The 20,573-nt window shown below is 54.3% G+C and overlaps 6 protein-coding genes across 6 annotated transcripts; 2 read left to right on the plus strand and 4 right to left on the minus strand.

Moving 5' to 3' along the window:
* Positions 1-6: 6 nt before the first annotated feature.
* On the minus strand, positions 7-1,753 carry COL26b_005182 (uncharacterized protein; the record flags this gene model as incomplete). Its single annotated transcript, XM_053178038.1, has 3 exons — positions 7-1,000; positions 1,052-1,376; positions 1,444-1,753. 3 exons carry the CDS (start codon positions 1,751-1,753, stop codon positions 7-9), a joined length of 1,629 nt encoding a protein of 542 aa, XP_053037997.1.
* Positions 1,754-3,047: 1,294 nt separating this feature from the next.
* COL26b_005183 (uncharacterized protein) lies at positions 3,048-4,835 on the minus strand (the record flags this gene model as incomplete). Its single annotated transcript, XM_053178039.1, has 3 exons — positions 3,048-4,514; positions 4,576-4,630; positions 4,690-4,835. The coding sequence occupies 3 exons, from the start codon at positions 4,833-4,835 to the stop codon at positions 3,048-3,050; spliced, it is 1,668 nt and encodes a 555-aa protein (XP_053037998.1).
* Positions 4,836-5,338: 503 nt separating this feature from the next.
* Positions 5,339-8,090, plus strand: MCM2 (MCM DNA helicase complex subunit; the record flags this gene model as incomplete). The annotated part of the gene is made up of 3 exons (XM_053178040.1): positions 5,339-5,343; positions 5,434-7,780; positions 7,830-8,090. 3 exons carry the CDS (start codon positions 5,339-5,341, stop codon positions 8,088-8,090), a joined length of 2,613 nt encoding a protein of 870 aa, XP_053037999.1.
* Positions 8,091-10,907: 2,817 nt separating this feature from the next.
* COL26b_005185 (uncharacterized protein) lies at positions 10,908-13,163 on the plus strand (the record flags this gene model as incomplete). Its single annotated transcript, XM_053178041.1, has 6 exons — positions 10,908-11,057; positions 11,108-11,411; positions 11,460-11,684; positions 11,740-12,077; positions 12,215-12,442; positions 12,495-13,163. The coding sequence occupies 6 exons, from the start codon at positions 10,908-10,910 to the stop codon at positions 13,161-13,163; spliced, it is 1,914 nt and encodes a 637-aa protein (XP_053038000.1).
* Positions 13,164-15,647: 2,484 nt separating this feature from the next.
* Positions 15,648-17,779, minus strand: COL26b_005186 (uncharacterized protein; the record flags this gene model as incomplete). Its single annotated transcript, XM_053178042.1, has 4 exons — positions 15,648-16,282; positions 16,342-16,886; positions 16,947-17,339; positions 17,658-17,779. 4 exons carry the CDS (start codon positions 17,777-17,779, stop codon positions 15,648-15,650), a joined length of 1,695 nt encoding a protein of 564 aa, XP_053038001.1.
* Positions 17,780-19,118: 1,339 nt separating this feature from the next.
* On the minus strand, positions 19,119-19,307 carry COL26b_005187 (uncharacterized protein; the record flags this gene model as incomplete). Its single annotated transcript, XM_053178043.1, has 1 exon — positions 19,119-19,307. The coding sequence occupies one exon, from the start codon at positions 19,305-19,307 to the stop codon at positions 19,119-19,121; it is 189 nt and encodes a 62-aa protein (XP_053038002.1).
* Positions 19,308-20,573: the final 1,266 nt, after the last annotated feature.

Here is a 20,573-nt window from a genome sequence, read left to right on the forward strand (position 1 = left end):
ACAATGTCACTTCTCGACTACTTGGACACGCGTCGGCTGCTCTAGATCCGCGCCAGACCTATCAGCAGTAAGGCGAAGGCCGTATCGCAAATCTACCTCCTCCAGAGGAATGAGCAATGGCTTCTTGGCCTTCTGGATAAAGCGCTGGTAGAAGCGGTATCCAAAGTAAAGGAACGGAGGAATGACGGTGCCAATGTTGTCGCGGACAATGGCTTGGGCTGAGTATTTGCCGCCGACGGGCATCGCAGCGGTAATGACGTTCGCCAGAAGACCAAGGATGCAAACAAGCAGGCCAACCCAAGCCCCCCAGGTACCGAAAGGTGTTCGCCACAAGAGGGTGGCCTTGTCGTGGCCCTGGGCCGCCCATGCTCTGCGGAAGCGAATGTGGCTGAAGCAAATTGAGGCCCAAGTGTAGTAGTTGCTGGCTCCCGACAGACTAAGCAGCCAGTCGAAGATAGCTTCACCGCCCTCGGCCAGGTTGACGAAGGCGAGCAGGCCGACTAAGAATGTTACCAAGAAGGCATACACCGGCACACCCCACTTGACTTTGGCACCCCATTTGGGGCCCATTCCCTTCTCGCAGAGAGCTTGGAAGGCTCGACTGGCGGCGAATATGCTAGCATTCGCCATTGATATCAATGCAACTACGATGAGAACATTGAAAAAGTCGGGCAGATGCTTGATGTTGGCGAGCTGGGCAGCCAACGTGAACGAGCTGTACTTGGCACCATGGCCGGTGGAGGCTAAATTTGGGTCGTTGGAAGGGACCACGAAACCAAGGAGAAGAAGAGCAACAATATAGAAGAAGAAGATCCTTGCAAACACAATCTTGGTCGCCAGAGGTAAGGCCTTTTGCGGGTTTTTGCACTCGGCTGCCGTCAGTCCAAGAAGTTCGGTACCTCCGTACGACATGCCAGCAGTGCGGAAGACCAAGAAGAATCCAGCCACGCCATTCTTCACGGCACCAGGGTTGACCCAATACTCGGCTCCGGTTCCGTGTCTAGAATTTGTTAACATCCGTTGGCCTGAACTCGTGGAAACTTCTGCCTACCGAGGATCCGTTGGCACCGCGCCGGCAATGATGAAGATAGCTGCAAAGATAAAGACGGCAATAGCGAGTGCCTTACCGATGCCGAAAGCATGCTCGAGTTCGCCAAACCAACGAGATCCGAGAAAAGACGAGCCCGTCAGGGCAAAGAGAATCGGCGTGATCACATAGGCTGGTTGCAAGTCTGGAACCCAGTACTTGATCTGAGCCGCGATCGTAGTGAGCTCAAAAGGGAAAACAATGAGCCAGTTGAAGACGAAGTTCCACCCCATGGCAAAGCCCCACGGCTCTGATATCATGCGCCTTGAGTAGTCGTAGAATGCGCCAGCTACAGGATAGGAAGCTGTGGCTTCTCGTCAGTATAGAGGATGGAGAATGGGAAGCGTTCAACTCACCTGCAAGCTCGCCGAGACAGCCCATTGTACAGCCAACGCCGAGGCCGACAAGAGCAAAATTGAGAACCAAGTTCAGAGGACCGCCAGAGCTTAGAGCAGCACCGGAACCCACGAATAGACCAGCTCCAATTGAGCCGCCAAGAGCTATGAAGACCATCTGCCGAATGGTGATGTTTCGTTCCAACTTCTCGCCCTCCGCGGTAATGGGCGCATTGGTGGCATCTCCACTTGGCGTACGAGTGGCGTGGGTGACATTATCGAGGTTGCTGGCCGTCTTTTTCAAGGGCGATACTGGGTCATTGAAGGACATGGCTCTTCTGATGATATGGTGGATGAGACGAGCGATGGGAGGAAACCCGGCGACTCGGTGGGATAAAACAATGACGTTTTGTTGTGAGGTTCAAGAATGATCGTTGGGCCCAGAACGGAGATATGAACGATCGAAAACGTGAAAGAGAGATAAAGGGAACAGAGGTTCAACAAGGACGTCGGCCGAGTTTATAAACACGACCTGAATGCTACAAACATCGTGGCTTTTGAGGGGAACATCTGGGGGAACTGCGGGCATCCCGATAGAGGAAGGTGCGCGTGATCATTCATCGCGTCGTAGATTACCTTGCCCAACGAATCACAGATAAGGCAGCACTTGTCGAGGACTCACGCGGGCCACATAAGGTTCCGGCAAGGCAGGTCTGGCCTCAAAGAACCTCTTCCCAGTATTGGTCAAGATAGGCGGACGGCTTATCTAGACAATATATGGAAGGAGCGAGACCGTGATGGCCACTACCAGTCACAGCTTCGTCAACCATGTTGTGGCCACTTGATGTTATTGACCGATATGCAGCCAGAGACGCAAGCCTATCCTACGCTTGCTGCCTTTATATTTCTTGTGCCCTGAGATAAAGGACAAATACTCATCTGCCTCTTATTATAATACATAAGTCATGATGAACGTCATATCATCCTGTCGCAGCTTCCATTCGGTATCTTGGGGCGCATGGCTTGCGAAGGTTTATAGGCTTGAGCTTGGGGGCTTTGCGATAACAAGAGTGTCTTGTGATCAGCATTTGCTCATTTGGGTTGTGCGTTCATGGTCCTTCAAATACCTGGATGAGTTTGACTGAACTCAATTTAAGGTCCTTACTTCTGCTTGCGCGCATGGCGCAGTTGTGGATGAGACGTTCAATGTACTCAATGGATAGATACCTTCTGGTCAACACGTCATTGTTCGTATGATAGCCAGCATGGCCTGATGAGACATTGTTGCCCGTGAAATACAGGTGTCGATAGCTGAGTGATTTGGTGATTCATGTGGTCAAGGAGTGCCGCGAGCATCAAGACGTTCAAGGTTCACAGAGTCCCACGACTGGTGATGCGGCGCGCTTGGTCATCTGAGTACATCTCCAGTTCATTGTCTTGTGTACCAGGAGCCGGAAGGATCCCAAGCCTCAACTAAAGCCCGCGCCAGAGCTACCGTCAAATTAATGTGCGTCATGCCTCGCAGTAACTTCTCGTTCAGATAAATGCCCCCCTGAATTCCACATTATACAAGCCTGGGCTCAAGACTATGCAATAGTGTTGTTACCAGGAAGGAAGTTGTCGGTTCAGTAACCGCTTTGCTCACGCCGGTGGCCATCATCATCATCCTTCGATCCATTGGCGGCCTCCCCTGCGTCTTTGATGGCCTGCTCATCGCCCCTGAGTTTAGCGAAGTAGGACTTGATGTCTTCCGCGCCGATGGCCTGACCGCTCTCAGCAAACTTCTGGAAGAACGGCTTAAGTTGATCCTTGAGGTGGTTGTAGGCCATGACGCCCTCAATGGCCCGAACCCGATCTACATTACGCAGGGCGCTCTCGCCACGCTCGAGAAGACTTCCACTGCCATTGGTAGAACCGCCGTGATCTGAATTGCCACCATCGGAGAGGGGTGGCTCGTACGTCTCTTCCTCCTCAAGAAGCTGAGGATGCGGGTCCAGCTTGGGGTAGCACGACGAACACTTGCAGAGATGGTCACGGAAATCCTCCTTCAGGAAGAGTGAGAACTCCTCTGCAGGTGGCGAGGGCAACGCTTCCCACTTGCAAGCAGTGGTTGTTTTGCTGGCCTCTTCCTTAACTTCAGGCTTAACATTGTCGGGCTGGCCGTCTGTGTCCTCAGGGTCGCTCTTCAGTCGCTTAGCATCAGATTCGGAGCCGTCATCATCAGCCTTGCGTTTCTTGGATGCCTCTTGCGTTACCGCATCTGGAGCCTTGTCGTCATGAACTTTGTCGTCTTCAACCTTCTCCTCTTGAACCTTCTCTTGAGCCTTCTGGCGCGAGAAGACGGCAGGCAGGAAGCCCTTGGCCCCAGCGTACTTCTTGATCCATGGGTTGGCGTTGACGCATTTGTAGCAGAGGAAAGCTTCGAAATCATCCTCTCCAGGGAAACCGGGCGGCATCGGCACATCGTCGTCGTCGTCTTCCTCTTCTTCCTCCCCAGTACCAGGTGCTGCTGCTGCCTGTGTCGCTGGCTGAGGCTCCGCGTCTTCGGAGATTGTGGGCAATGCTGGCTTCTCACGATCGCCTCCGTCGAGTTTGGTCTTTGTGTCTTTCTTCATGCCCTCAAACCATTCGGGTCCCATACCGACTAGACATCCGGGATGGTACCAGTCTTCACCACAGCCACCAGTCTCAGCCGTGCCCAGGCCTAGGCACTGAAACATGGTGCCTTTCTGCTGAAAGGGATCGTAGTCGCACTCGCATGCACAGAATCTGTTCCTAAAGTTCTGGTTGTACTTGTTGTTTGAGGCCGGCTCTTCAGAGTGCACTCCACCTTTGGTATTTGTCGTAGGGTTGACTCGCAGGCTACACGGGCTGGTCGCAGGGTATCGCGTCGTACCGCAATCGCAAGTGAAGTCCCTCTTTGTGAAGATTTCAACGAGAGTATGTTCGCCGTGGCATTGGACAGAGCAGGCGTAACAGACGCCAGCAGGATTATAGGGATCTTTCGGGTTGGCCGGAGGAGGATTGCAAGTAAGGCAGGCGAAAACGCTCTGTCGAAGCGAGCCCAAAATCTTGGTGCAGTTCTCGATGCTCTGTAGGCAAATATAGTTAGGCATGCTGCTTCCCGGCTACGGGTTGAGTGACGTGACATACGTATGGGAGCGCTTCGCGCGCATCAGCCTCCAGCTGCATTTGGTCTCGGATGAACCTATGAATTATGATCAGTTTTCAATGTTTTGATACGCGAGTTAGATGGTAGGAACGCACTCAGCAGCGGTCTGGGAGTCGCTAGACTTTTGCGAAGAGAAGCTCTCACTGCGCGCAGCCTTGGGCGCATGTGCAGGCGCATCAGCGACGGCCGCAGCATCGCTGGATGATGCTGCGGTTGGCGGCTGGGGCGGATCCATTGACATGTCGGCCAATTTGAAACCGAATCAAGTGTAATGAATCAAACTGACGGATGGTGGGCAGACTTTTCCCTTCGGATTGAAGATGGGAGATATAGTTCGGAGTGTGGTGTTGTCAAGACGAAAGTAAGGCAAGTCGCGTTGGTCTGAGGTAACCTGTAACTGTAAGATAGGCACTATGTACGTCAGATACGTACCCCGGGACCTGAGCTCAGCTTCTGGTGTCCGCTGCGACAAGCCCTTGCAGCTGCCCACACTGTCAACCCATTTACGCGTCGTCCAAATGAGGAAAGGTGCCACTTTACGCGCTCGCCCCTGATCGCGTTTCTTCCAGGGGCGCGACTGGGTCCAAACTAATTTCGCACTCCAAGTGCTCCTGCCCCCTCTTCCCCATCTCTGCAATCCCCCCTCTCCTTCACCGTTGTCCAGTTTCCTCTTGTCGCAACGCTTTTTTGCGCATTTTACAGCGAAGAACAGCACATTCGAATGCGTTCTGTGACATCGCAAATATGAGGTGAGCTTTTTATGACACCGTTGCCTCCCCGGGAGTGGTTGCTCCACTGTTGCCATGGGGAAGAAGAAAATCATGGCTCACAACATCCAGTTCCCCCCTCCGAAGCAACTACAGCTCCGCCAACAGAGGAGTCCCAGAGCGGGCGAGTCGCAAGCGTGGTCGTGGAAATGGTGACGATGGCACGTCCTCAATCGCAGCGCCCTCCAGCCCCTTGGCCTCATCTCCTCCTGCCCCCTTCGTTGCTCATGGCGGTGACGATGACGAGGACATCGAGGACGACCCCGAGATCCTCGATGACCTCGACGACATGGACGAGATGGCCGAAGACGACGTAGACCTGTTCCGCGAGGGTTTCGAGCTTGATTATAGGGCCAAAGAAGACGATCGTTACGAGGGTCTCGACATCGACGACGACGGCGACTTTGATGACATGGATTTGGGTGCAAGGAGACGACTCGAATCTCAGCTCAACCGCAGAGACAGAGAAGTTGCCCGCCGCCAACGCATCCCCGCCGCGTTCCTTCCCGGTGAAGACGATGAAGGTGACATAGATCTCTCGGCCCAGCCCCGCCGTCGCCGTCACCACTACGACGAAGACCCTGATGAGGATATGGACGCCGACATTCTGGAGGAGGAGCTTTCTCTCGAGGCTTTGCAAGATGCGAAGGCTGCTAGTCTGACCGAATGGGTTTCACAACCGAACGTCCAAAGGACCATCAAGAGAGAATTCAAGGCTTTCTTGACGGAATATACCGACGAACACGGCTCTTCGGTCTACGGAAACCGCATTCGCACCCTCGGTGAGGTCAACGCCGAGTCTCTTGAGGTCTCTTACGACCATCTCTCCTCCTCTCAAGCACTTCTCGCCTACTACTTGGCCAATGCTCCGGCAGAAGTCCTGAAGCTCTTCGACGAGGTCGCCATGGATGTCGTTCTTCTGCATTACCCCGACTACGAGCGCATCCACTCCGAAATTCATGTGCGCATCTTCGACCTGCCTGTTCACTACACTCTGAGACAGCTCCGTCAATCGCACTTGAACTGCCTGGTGAGGGTCAGCGGTGTTGTCACCAAGCGAACTGGTGTCTTCCCCCAGCTCAAGCATGTCAAGTTCGATTGCACCAAGTGCGGTATTACTCTTGGGCCATTCCAGCAGGAGTCGAATGTTGAGGTCAAGATCTCCTACTGCCAATCTTGCCAATCCCGCGGTCCTTTCACGCTCAACTCGGAGAAGACGGTCTACCGCAACTACCAGAAGCTCACTCTCCAAGAGTCTCCTGGCACCGTTCCAGCTGGCCGTCTGCCTCGTCATAGAGAGGTCATCCTACTGTGGGATCTCATTGACAAGGCCAAGCCTGGCGAGGAGATTGAGGTCACCGGAATTTACCAAAACAACTACGATGCCCAGCTGAACAACCGCAACGGATTCCCTGTTTTTGCCACCATTTTGGAAGCAAATAACGTCGTCAAATCTCACGATCAGCTGGCTGGGTTCCGCATGACGGAAGAAGACGAGCAGGAAATTCGCAAGCTTTCTCGCGACCCCGCTATCATCGATAAGATCATCAACTCTATCGCCCCTAGCATCTACGGTCACACGGATATCAAGACAGCGGTAGCCTTGTCCCTGTTTGGCGGTGTTGCTAAGGTTGGAAAGGGTGCCCATCAAGTCCGTGGCGACATCAACGTTCTGCTTCTTGGTGACCCTGGTACCGCAAAGTCCCAGGTTCTCAAGTATGTTGAGAAGACGGCACATCGCGCAGTTTTCGCGACTGGCCAAGGAGCCAGTGCCGTCGGTCTGACAGCCAGTGTTCGTCGGGATCCCATCACTTCAGAGTGGACTCTCGAGGGCGGTGCTCTTGTATTGGCAGACAAGGGCACCTGCTTGATTGATGAGTTTGACAAGATGAACGACCAAGACCGTACGTCAATCCACGAGGCCATGGAGCAACAGACCATCTCCATCTCAAAGGCCGGTATTGTCACAACTCTGCAAGCTCGATGTGGCATCATTGCCGCAGCCAACCCCATTGGTGGGCGATACAACTCAACCATCCCTTTCTCGGCCAACGTCGAGCTCACTGAGCCAATTCTTTCTCGTTTTGACATTCTGTGTGTGGTTCGGGACACTGTGGAGCCTGCGGAGGACGAACGTCTCGCTCGTTTCATTGTCGGATCTCACAGCCGCAGCCACCCTGCATCCTCGCAGCCCGCTGCGGACTCGATGGATGTTGAGCAGGAATCCGAGAAGCAGGACACGCAAGCTGAGACGCAGAAGAAGGAAGGCGAAATCCCTCAGGAACTTCTCCGCAAGTACATCTTGTACGCACGCGAGCGTGTCAGTCCCAAGTTGTACCACATGGACGAGGACAAGGTCGCACGTTTGTTTGCCGACATGAGAAGAGAGTCTCTTGCTACTGGCGCGTACCCAATTACAGTAAGTATCCCACGATGGGCGACCAGAATCTCTGCTAATTGTTGATCAGGTGCGCCATCTCGAAGCCATCATCCGCATCAGCGAAGCTTTTTGCAGGATGAGACTGTCAGAGTACTGCTCAGCGCAGGACATTGACAGGGCAATCGCTGTGACGGTGGATAGTTTTGTTGGCAGTCAAAAGATTAGCTGCAAGAAGGCCCTGGCTCGGGCTTTCGCCAAGTACACCTTGGCAAGACCTGGTGGAAACTCGCAAAAGAAGTCGGGAATTGCCAGCCAAGGATCAAGGAGAGCAGGCACAGTACGAGCATAAGAACGAGGAGGCGAACTATTTTGGGGTTATGATTCTTTATTTATGATGCGATGGGCGGAACTTTTCAGATGCCCAGCAAATCAGGCTGGCGGCGACTGGCGAAGAGGCGAAGAGCACATGCCTGGGGCGGGCAAGGTTTGATAGATGACATTAGGTAATGTGAAAATGGCTGATTTTCTTGTCACAATTGCTTGCGCCAGGGGCTGGCCAAAGGAAGCGCATGATGATGGACAAACGTTGGACGAAATCCGATGACAGCGGCAGTCCGAGTCTGATGACAGGATCGGACGAACAGCCTCGAAACGGAGGGTTCTATGCGGAAGCTAAGGTAAGCTTAACGTGGGGATGATGATGAGGATTGATTAGTCCCGCATGGAAGGCTAGCACGGACAAACTTAGAAACGTTTAAAGAGCTGCCTGCGCTGCTGGTGACTTGATGTGTCGATTTCGTTGACCAGCTACGTACACAGCCTCAATTCGCCTAGCAATTCCTTTCTTTGCGAGAGTTGGCTGCATGACCTCCCAACACGCATACAGCAACTGCCAAACATGTCGCGGTGAGCGGGCATGCAGCCCAGGGCACGTTTGAATTGATCAGAACCAAGGCTCGCGTACATGAAGCGTACCCCGGTCAAGTTCAGGTGCCAGACTCTCGGGTCTTGCTTGGTAGTATTGTGCGTTTTGTTGCTCCAAGACGCACATGGCTCTGTGGCTGTGTGCTTTAGCAACCAACAGCAATGGAAACCCGTCTTCAGATATCACTCCACTGCCTCCTCTCCCTGCGTCGTCGCTGACAAGGATCAATGATTGCTTCAGGAAACCAACCCCTTCTCGCTCTCAGCTACGCCGCCCGCAGCGCCCTGTTGCTAGATCCCTACTTTGCACCAACATCAGCACCAGCACCAGCACCACAGCACCGATCTCTAAGATTATAGGCACGAGGCCAGGATCCCCATCAATCCCACGCAGATTAAGTCACTTTGAAGGGTTGCTCATCTGCAGGTTTCTAGGCAGGATGAGGAAGTGATCCCCAACATGATGGGTGGGGGGCCAGCCGCATGCGACGAAAGAAGTCTTCCGTCGCCGATGGGCAGCCGAGCCCGCAGCTGCGGCGTTGACGCCGGCGACTAGATCAGTTTGACCAGTTCTCCGCCCCGAAGGATCAACTCTGAAGAACCTCCGTCGTGCCCCTGCTAGCCGATGCTCTTGTCATGGCTGTTTCTCGCTTCCTCTTATACCACTCCCCTTCTTTCTACAACCTTGGTCCCACGAACCCTCTATCATGGCAGCATGTCCTCCCAGCCGTTTCACTCCTCGTGCCAAGTTTTCTCCCTAATACTCTGATTGTCTTTCTTCCCTGGGACGAAACTGTGCCTTGTTTCCGAACCCGTAAACCGCAAAGGGCCAACCAGACGACGACAAACAGACGAAAACCTGGTTGAATCTCAGACGTATGCGCCCTCCCGAGTATCATATAGAGCTACTGCTTTGTCCCTTCCCGTCGCATCTGTACCACCGGCGCCGAGATCACGCAACGCGAGACACTCACTACGGCTTCATCGCAGACTAGTGTCCGCGCGCTCCCCGACGATCGTCACCCCTTGCCTCCACGAACATTCCAACCCGTCCGTTTGGCGCCACCTGTGTCCCCTCGTTTGCCAGCTCGCAAGCACAACAGCCCAGGAGTTCATCCCTCGCCAAAAGGTCCAAGCAGGATTCTGACATCCGGCCGGCCCTGCAGCTATCCTTTTACGCCTAAAGTAATGTCTTGTTAGATAATCAGTTTGGCCCAGCACACAAACCGGAGTTTCATTCAAGCCCACCATGGCCGAAAGTGATCACAGGCGCATCCCTTACTCCCTGCACCCAGTCCCTGAGGTCGAGGAAAGCCATCTTTTCAACTCACAAACAAGTCGCGACGACAGACCCTCGCCACCTGGAGGTCTCCTTTCGTCTACCATCTTCCGCCGAGATAGCTATCGGCCAATGCCCTCTGGCTCCATTGACCTTTCACCTTTAGATGGTGTTACTGAAAACCAGCACGTGGCTCGACCCGACACCTCCTACAGTCAAGAAAGCGACCCTCTCGGTATTTCAGTACAGGGGATCGCAAAACGTGTGTCTTTTACACGCGTCCCTGTTGGCTCTAAAAGCAGCTCACCCGCTACGCCTCGTTTCAACAACGGATTTCCCGGCTCGCCAGAGTCTGGAATTACATCGCCTCGAGCAGAGTCTGGACCTGCTTCACTTGCTCAGAACCCAGATCAGGACCTCGTCTCGCCTCTGGAGGAAACGCCAGTCACGTCGCCAAACTCTTTGAGAACAGCTACACGCATGGGAAAGTTGACGATGCCTTGGGACGATCCGCCGAGAGATGACGGTTCGTGGGATCCCTCATCTCGGGACGAAATTGATTTAGGGCGGGTAAACCCCAGCAAAGACGGTCATCGACAAGATGCGACATCGGTGGGATCAGACAGGGGCAACAGCGCGCAAATGCGCAACGACCACGACGCAGAAAATAACGATTCTCATGACGACGATGAGACCTTTTACAAGAGATACAGTAAGGCTAATATGGGCTCCTAAACTCAACTTTCACAGCCACTAACACGATACGCAGGCCATGTGCCACATTATTGCGACTCACGGAAGGACGTTCACAGAAGAAGAGCGAATTGGCTCTCCATCTCGATTATAGCGCTTTCAATTTACTCAACAGGCCTCAGCTGTCTATGGTTTGTCGTTGCCGTGGTGCAACCACGATGGGGACCGACAATCTCATCGAGCGGCGGCATCGCCCCTTCGACGGCCACCATGGTCTGCGCAATGTTCGCGAAGACGATTGAAATATCTTTCGTGACGGTCTTCGTGGCCTTCATTGGTCAGGTTTTGACACGTCGGTCATTCGTCAAGTCGTCCAAGGGGATGACCTTGGCCGAGATGACGATGAGAAACTGGGTCATTGTGAGTACCTCAGCCATATGTATTCTCCTGCCACATCTAACGTGACGTAGCAACCTGGGTTCATGTTGACGCATTGGGAAACCCTTCCCTACGCCGCAGTCACATTCCTCGGAGCAATCTCCCTTATCGCGACCATCGCGTCGACGTTCTACACCACCGCTTCTGACGTCATGGTTTCACCCAAGCTGAAATACGGCGGCTGGGAGAGCAAGGCGTTGAATGGTTATGTTCTGTCTTCTTACGCAAACACTTTTGCTACGCAGGATAGCTGCCCGACACCCCTGCGCAAGGAAGATCCAAATGGACCGGAGTTTGCTGCCAGATCGTGCTTGGACATTCAGTATGCCGGGCAATGTGAGCTTGTCCCTTCCGGAGGAAGACTCGATGCTAACCCACAGGCAGCCTATCGGAACTTGGTATCTTTCTTGACAGTGTGGGACGAAATTAACCATAATGGTACGGGCGCCTCTTTGGACATGTCTCACCGGCCTGTGGGAACCACGCTGTTGTACGACAATACGACCTTGACTACAACCTGGGTCAAAACGGAATACAGCAATGTAACTCGCCAGTACGAGGAGAAGGGGAGGATCATTCACAATGTAACCCTTGCAATGCCCCATCCCGGTAAGTACTGCAAAAGTCTGAGGTATTCAAGGCTTTGCTAAGAAAACTCGTTCAGGTGTGTATGATGCCGCAACAAACCCCGTGAATAAGATCCTCCAACCGAACGATCTTTCAGGTGTTGGAGAGTATGCTATTAGAGCGAGCGTTGTCTCCCCTGTCATCAATGTGATGTGCGTCAATATGAACGAGGAGGAACTGGCACCTCTCATCTATACGAAGTGGGAGAATAGCCAAACAAATGCAACCGGGGTTGGCAACCAGACTACCGGTTGGGCTGGTTGGGAGGGAGAGGTGCCTCATCCCGAGGAAGATGAGTGGCTCAACCGAACAAGAGTCGATGACATTTTCCGCTGGGGGCCAACATACGAGCGTCGGCCGCCCGTGTTCCAGCTTGTACGTGTCTATGCTGTTGATCCGAAAGTTTAATGCTGACAGGTCGAACAGTATCCTGCAGATTTCAACATGATTACCAACACTACAGTATGGATGAGCTGCCAATGGGAGTAAGAGCGTTTGCTGACTTGCACTAGGTGTATCAAGGAGATGCCATTTACCTCCTGGCCAAATCGGCTTCCATCACTAATTACACGCTTTGTGAGATGCGTTCCTGGGTCACGCCCAACTGCTCGACTCATTTCAACATCTCTGGCACCGCTGGTTCACATATGCAGGCTCACTGCGAAGATCCCGATGACCCAGACAGATACGACCGTTCCGTGCCTGAGGTCACACCTGAAAAGCCTGATGGCGATTGGAAGGTATGTAATGCTCAACATGGCGGTTCTCTGGGTTGATTACTCACTTTACCAGAATATCGCAGATCAATGGCGACTCTCGATGGATATCAACGGCGGAACGGTGAACAATAACGCCTCCAACGCCCGGACACTCACGCAATTCATTCTAGAACAGGGCAAGCTCAACCCGCTGCTTCCCTCCATGGCCGAAGCGCTCGCCGTCTTCGCCTCGTCAACCTTGGTCATCGGCAGTATAGGGACGCCCTTCATCCATTACTGGGACTATGAAACGATGCAGCTGGGAGAACCAGGTGCTCTCGCTACGTTTAACGCCACGATCCGCACGCAGGAGTACACCTCATCGCACGAGTACGAATGGCAGAACGTCTTCTACCTGGCTCTGGTCCTTGTTTTGCTCATCAACATCTTCTGTCTGGGCTACTTTCTCTCACGCTCGGGTCTGGTCACCGACTACACAGAACCACAGAATCTCTTCGCGCTGGCTGTCAACTCGCCGCCGAGCGAGCAGCTCAAGGGCAGCTGCGGCGGCGGTCCCATCAAGGCCGACTTCGTGGTACCCTGGAAAGTGGCTTACGCCAAAGGCCCAAACCACTACTTCTTCGAGGAAGCCAACGGGCAGACTCGGCGTAAGAAGCAAGACGCCTCGGCCGACATGGAGTACCAGCGCGCTAGGGAGCGGAGCAGTTACAAGAGGCTCAGCACAAGCCGCACGTGGTTTTGATGGCTATCTGCCCTTTTCGCATAGAAGGCTAGGAGAGATGTGGTGTTTTGATAAGACATAGACAGCGCGGCTCGGACGTTGGTATTGTTGTTTGGAGTTTCAAAAGATACCAGTTGGTTCACGCAGTGCGGCAGCACCCACACCACCAGCATTGCTTGAAGGGGAAGATGATATGTGCTCATAGTCTCAGTAATTCAACCGTCGCCTCCTTTTCTTGGCGTTTGTTATTTATTCTTGGGACGTCGACCGTTGGCCGGGCCTGTGCAGTCGAGGTTGTGCATGAAGACAACGAGGGCGGCATGAATCGCCGCTCTCCAACAAGGTGATACCTAGGAGAAAAGCTGTTCGACGAGTGAGGCAGTGCAATCTCCAACTCGATCATTCACCCAACCTGGCCGGCCATGTGGCCAACTGGCTCGAAAGCCGCATCCACCCACCCACCCTTCCGCCCCGTTCCCGAGATGTGCTGGCCTCGATACATACCGTGGTGTATTAGTAGGTCAACTGCCATGTCTCCAGATGACCCCCCCTTTTTGGTAGGCTTAGATCATCATCGTCAACCTCGCGCCTAGCCCATCAAAGTACTTACACACTACTGCTGCTGCGCTGCATACCTCTGCATTTTTGTCTCACTCTAGGCTTGCATTGGCGTAGTGCAGCGCCTGGGGAACAAGCCACAGCATCCCGCAATTCATCTCCCCGCCAAGCTAACTGGATCCTTGGGGTCAAACTCAAAATTGCGGGAAGCACATACTGCGACTCGACTTCCCAAGAACAAGTCACTCAACACGGCCGACCCATCCCCCCTTCACGTTTTCAGCAACAACCTTTTGCAGTCTCGTCCGCACTGAGGTCACTTCTTGCCAAAACTTCTTCTTTTTTTGATTTCTTGGCATCAAGCCTCGCTCCCGCCTCATCGCCCAGCTACGTCTATTCTACCCACCTTACCGACACAGAGCGAGGTACATTACCCAAGACGACTGACGAGACGAGAGGGTGGCTCTGACTGTCGATCACCCTCATCTGGTTCTTGTTGCACCGCTCGCCCTTCACTTCCAACACTTCCGCTCCAACATCTCCACACTCGAATCTGTCAACAATTGTGCCTTGCGTGTCTTGGCACTTCGCATCGGCGGTCGGCATTGGCATTGGCATCCAATCTCGCTACCCTCCAATCAATAGGCCCCCCAAACCGCCAGCCCAGCTTGATCACGGGAGGCCGGAGACGGGGTTTGTTCGATTTTTGTCACCTGCTCTGTCATACAAACACCCGCGCAAGCCGCATTCCATTGCTGGCTCCCTTCCGTTAAACGGCAGAGAGAGAAAGAGGGGAAAACACACGCATCGCTTCTCGGCAAATCCTCCCTTCGACCACATAATTAAGGAATGCAAAGAATATCGGCTATCAAATCACCACATGCGCCCACTCTCGGCTGGCCCTCGAATTTGAGAACACCCCACAGGTGATTTGCCCAGTACGAGCACGAACGGTCCAAGTTACTACGGAAACCCGCCATAGACGTACAGACTCACGTCGAGGTGTGTCACGACAAACACTTCACATTCACAATGCGTACGTTCATACTCATCCTCACCAACACTGCTCTTCCTTCCCGACAAGACATCCCCAGGGATCCCGACACTTGTTCTGACTGACTCCTCCAGCTTATTACGCAAGGACCAAGGGCCGGACTCAAGAGATCCCACCCGACGGCAGCCGGTCACCCCTCCCGGTCTCCGGCGCCCGGTCACCGCTTCCGCCTCGGACACCCGTTAGTAAGTCAGCTCTATCTCATCTACCTAGCTTACCCACTCAACGCCCCCATCTCGGACCCGGTCATCCATTCTTCTCCACCCTCTCCACGTTCTCCGTGCCATCTCATTCTCATCTTTTCATCCGGTTGCCCTTCATCACAGATGGATTTAACTAACCCACTGCTCAGATGGCCGCCTTTCATCGCGCTCACTTCCAGACCTCAGCGCCGACGTCCGCGCTGCCCTCTCAGCTCCAAAGCACGATGACGTTACGTATCAGCACAGCTTCTGGACCCGCTGCCGTTGCTGCCGGACTGGCCGGAGTCCTCTCGCTCTGATTCGAAGGATCATCATCGTGCCTCTCGCGGACCTGCTCGTGCTAGCTGAAGACGTAGCAGAGTCCGTGCCACCGGTGGTACCTGCACTAGTGGCCTGCATCTTCTTGCTTGCCATATTACCGCTAATGATCGCGTGGGATGTGGTTTGATGGAGGCACCACATCGGAGTGTCGGTACTGATCCAGTGGTATGTAATACGAGCATCATGGATGGAGATGATGTAGACTCAGCACCGAAGAGACAGGACCGGGAATGAAGGCTTGCTACGACAGAATGAGACCTGGCGAAGAGGATCGTTTTCTTGGGCGTTCGGTTTGAGCGAGAAGGGACATACATATATGGGTCAACATTTGCCTATTGTACTTTTACTACTTAGACCAGACGGGGCCTCTCAAATACCCTCATAACTAACATCGAGAGGATTCAACAAGCCGCCGAAAAACGGCAAGCTCTGAGCATTCGGAGACCATTGCCATATTCGTGCAATCTCTTCCAGCAACTCCCTGTTGACTTTGTCTGATGCCATCTTTCCCTCCTCAACCTCAAGCTTGGACCTGTACCAGTCACTGATCCATCCCATCTTCTCAACCAGCTCCTCGCACATCCCTCCTCTGCTCTCCGTGTTCTCATCTTCTATCCATGGGTAAGCCGCGCCAGTCTCCACAGAGAATTGCTCCATCCTCTCCCGACCTGCGTCCACTGTTCTCCTGAACAAGACGGCCATCCGCTCCGTCACGTCGAGAAAGTCGAGTGATGCCCTGGCAGATTCCAGATCCCACCCTTCGACCTCGAGAACCAGCAGTCTCGTCGTGACCGTCACCACCGTCTGCGCGTGGCTGATGCTGGCCGATGTGCGGTAGAGGAACTGCTCCGGGGGCAGCGTCGTGAGGGCCTCGTAGTACGCCCTCGCGGCCGCCAGACAGTCCAGGAGGCAGGTGGTGCGGTGCAGCGGGGTCGACGTCGCGGCGTTGATTGCCGGCTCGTACAGCTGCACGAGAACGCAGTTGTACTGCATCCACAGGTATGCTAGCGAAGGAAACTTGTCAGCATTGCGCAGCAGCACAAAAGAAAGATCAAGAACTTACCGAAGTAGGGGTCTCGGGGGTCAATCTCGTCCGCGATGCGGTCCACCTCCCTCCTGATGGCGACGGCCTGCGCCTCGAACAGCGTCGCGTACGACTCCCCCGTGGCGCGGTTCGCAAACGACCCAAACACCTCGGCGATGCGCCCGGAGATCTGCATGAAGCGCACCATCCTCACGCCCAGCGCGTCCTCGGGCGAGCCCGACCTCGCTAGCTGCTCGCAGCAGATGTCCACGTACAGGCCGCCGCCGCCGCCCCCGCCGTTCTGCTGCAGCAGCGGGTTGCGGCGGGCGAACTGGTTGGAGTTGACCGTCACGACGTAGAAGAGCCCGAGGAAGGCGCGCTGCTCCTCGGGGGTGTGGTGCTGGATCATGGAGGCGGCCATCCGGGACGCGAAGCAGTCGTCCGGCTGCGCCGTGGTGGCGGCGGTCCCCGTGGATGACAGGACGGAGAGGGGGATGCGGGTGATGCCGATGCTGTGGGCGTAGCCGAGGGCCAGGTAGACCAGGCGGGTGATTTGCTTGTCGTAGAAGTATTTGATGTCGGCCCTTTTTGTTGTTTGTTGGTCTCTTGGAATGTACAAGAGGGGAGGAAGGGGGTTCACTCACCACATCACAATGACTAGAATCCCCTGCAAAAGGTCCAGCTTCTCTTCGTTCTCGAGCAGCATGCGATGGCCGAGGTACGCTAGCACCTCGCTCCGTATGTTGGCGATGCGGGGACGCGGGAGCGGCGCGGCCGCCAGCATGACGGCGCGGAAGAGAAATGGCTTCTCGCGGAGGAGGTCTTGCGGGCTCGTATGGCGGTCTATGATGACGAACGGGAAGTTTGGCGTGAACTTGTCGCGGAAGTCGTTGAGGATGAAGCTTGCTTGGGCCCATGTGAAGCCAAACGGAGGCGTGTTCGGGTCTTTGAGGCCGTCTTGAGCGGCTGGGTAGAGATAGCCGGCATCCGAGGTGTGTTGTCTGCCGGTGGCATCAGGGTCTCCTTGGCCTTTTAGGCTGCTTTGCGGTGAGCTTGAGTTGGATGTTGAGCTGCCCGAAGACGATGCCGATATGCTGTCTGGCTTGTCTGTTGTTCTGAGAGGAGCTATTTGTTGCTCGAGAGAGGCGACACGACTGAGGCGTTATCAGTAAGCCCATGTTCACCAACAGGTCATCCCTGGAGAAGAAAACTCACTTCACCAACGGCTTAAGCTGTCTCGGCCGCCTCACACCCCGCGTCGTCTTTGCCGCACAATCAATCTTGAGACGATCACATCTTCGATGGCTCCAAGTTAGCCTGGCCTGCTCAGCGAGCCTGATTACAACAAGACGTACCGGTCACAGAGGTGCTTCCCGGCATTCTCCTCGCGGAAGTTGCAGCGGGCCTTGGCCCTTGTACACGGCACGCAGGCCCGCAGCCGGCGGGGCGGACTCCCGGGTCTCGGGGGTTGATCCATGGAGGCGGACGGGGCTGCTTTTGATTAAGAAATACGGAGCCGTTCTAGCAGTCTGTTGACTTTCTGTCTCGTGTGTTTTGATTTTAATGTTTCTCAGTACTGTGGTGAATGTCCTCGAGAAAGATGGGTGGTGATCGTGTGGGCTGCGGGTTTCCCACCTCGTTAATAGTGCAAGATGAGGATCACAGGTGAGAAGTCGACGAGCAAACTTATGCGCGAGAGAACGTCCCTAAACCGCATTTAATAGGAATAGCCCGTCGACAACATAACGCGTAAGAGAACACTCTGTCGGCGTCAGCCTGGCTGTGTTGAGGTTCTCGTCGGACGAATTACGGGTTAACAGGATGGCGCGGGATAACTCAAAGTGTCCAGGGATAAAGCGAGATAGTATTTCCATGACGGGCACGCTGGTGCACTATCTTTTACAATCCCGGCGACCTGGGATGTAAGCAGTCTTTCTTGGCCGAGTGGCTTGGGAGAGACGGGCCAAAAAAGCGCCCCCAGTCCGGGGATGTGTACAAAAGTCCCAAACTGCAACAAAGTCGTGGCCGCAGAACGTCGAGGGTTCTTTTCAGACGAGCAGTTCATGCAACAGACATCCAGTGGCCAGTGCCAAATTTTTCAGTCTGAAATCCGAGGACGGGTCTGTTCGCCAGGGCCAAACCGGTTCGCTCATGCCAAAGTCGTGCCATCTGATGTCCGAGTTTGATTGCAGCTTGCGCTGGCAAAACAAAACAAATGGGGCCACTTTTGTGTCCGGTTTTTTTTTTTTTTCCCTGTGGATAAGAGATAAGGAGGAAAAAGCGCAAGGTTCTCAATGCGAGACATTGTCTCAGGAACGCACATGTTCTCGGACGGCGAAGTGGCACACGTTGCTCATCAGCTTCCCGATTGCGGTTTGGAATGCAGCAAATTTGATTGCGCAACGATGAAATAGGTATCATTAAGAAAACAAAAAAGGGCTCATAATATCCTTTGCGGCGTCTTGATTTGACATGTGGCCGCTCCCACGTATTATCCGGCCAGTCGTCCCTTCATGCCGGTATATACGGCCTCTGGACATTTCCTCGTAACCACGTCTCTCGTGAGACTCCAATCCTGTCGTCGTTGACCGGGTCGAGAATCAAAGTCGATAGATGGGATGGTGGATGATCCGCGAGTGTAGTGATGAATGGTGCTGGGACCTTCGCGCCCGTTCCAGCAGCAGCCCTCATGTGTAAGTCGTGGTTGTTGTCATTAGAGGGCCGCCCATCGCGACTTCGATAGTTCATGCTGAAGCCGTCCATTACTTCCTCCACCGCACCTCATGCTCCCTGCCTTGGTGTAGTAGTGACGGCGTTTAAGCGGCAGCCTTTGCGGCCTTGCGCCTGGAGATGCAGCGGGAGATCATGAGGCCGGCAATACCGCAAGCGACGATGAAGACGATGCAGAAGACGACGATGACACCGGCCTCCTGAGAGGCCCAGTTCTCGCGCTTGGCGAGCTGGTGAACAGCATCGCGGGCGACAATGGAGTTGATGGCGGGCATTGTGACTGAATTTGAGCGTAGAGTCGGCTGGAGAGGAGAAAACTTGTCAGCGGGAGAGTGAGGAGAGGAGAAACAACGGCAACCAAAACAAAGAGGGCGAATGGTGCTGAGCGTGTGAAATATGTATGAGTGAGCTTGCTCGTGGTGAATGCAACTACAAGCTGCTAGAGTAGCATCAGGCCGAAAAAACACATCAATTGGGACGGCAAAGCTTGTCCCATTGAGGTATTTTATGGAGACGACCGTCCGAGGTCTTAGAATGCGGACCCTGGAAGCTCGGTGTCCATCGTCATTACCGGGGTATCCGGCGTTCGGCTGGCCGACAAATGTCCGGTCTTGTTTCCTATGATCTGGCCCAGCGCGCCGGGCGCAAAGCACGGGAGCAAGCCTTGACGGGCAAGGAGCGGCGCCGATTCTGGATGAGGGGTCCGGAGAAGTGTTTGGCGTGCTAATTGGGACGCGAAAAGGGGAATTTTACCTTTGATTCAGAGAGTTCTGCGGGGTGGTTCGATCGCAGTCACTGGGGGGAGGCTAGCTATGCGTCGCAGGGCGCGCACTTTGTCAGCAAGGTAAGGAAACAAAAACTGGGGTGAATCTTGGCATCCGATGCTCACGTTGGGCGAACAACACGCGACGAGGAGGGGAACCGGAATTGACCGTCGCACGAGAGAGTCGGTGTCAATTGATGGGGTTGATCGTCGAGTGAGTTGGAGGAGGGAAAGAAGAACGGGAGCAGAAGGAGAGGTCAATTGAGGGCGGGTGAGGTAGTAAATAGCTGCTCAAATAGTGGCCGGATGGGCAGGCGCGAACGGTGATTCGACCTGGCCGGATACAGCGACAACATACTTTTCCCGCGGCGCAATGGCGAGAACGACAGAGGACAAGAGGTACTCGTTACTACGCAGTACACCTACGGTAAGTGTGAAAGGGTTAGACCATCAGGCAGGCAGGTAGGATCCGGTGGTAGCGTCATGTCACAGGAAGCGGCGCCAAGGGCAGCAGAAAGCTTGTCTCCAAGGATGCCGGGAAGACGGCAGGGTCAGTCGTCGCGAAAGGCAACCGCTGTGGGGGCATCGCCAGGGACGGCAAGGCGCACAGAACACACTGGCAGGGTAGGTAGGTACCTACCTGCTCAGGCAAGGTACCTCCTGCCTTCCTATCCGTACCTTACCTAGGTATCTACCTTACCTGTCTACCTTGCCTACCTACCTACCAAACGGCACCTCCAACTCTCCGTGCCTCCTTCCTAGGCACATTTTATTACAG

The sequence above is a fragment of the Colletotrichum chrysophilum genome (genome assembly GCF_026319265.1).
Source record: "Colletotrichum chrysophilum strain AFK26 chromosome Unknown scaffold_34, whole genome shotgun sequence".
Taxonomy (NCBI): Eukaryota; Fungi; Ascomycota; class Sordariomycetes; order Glomerellales; family Glomerellaceae; genus Colletotrichum; species Colletotrichum chrysophilum.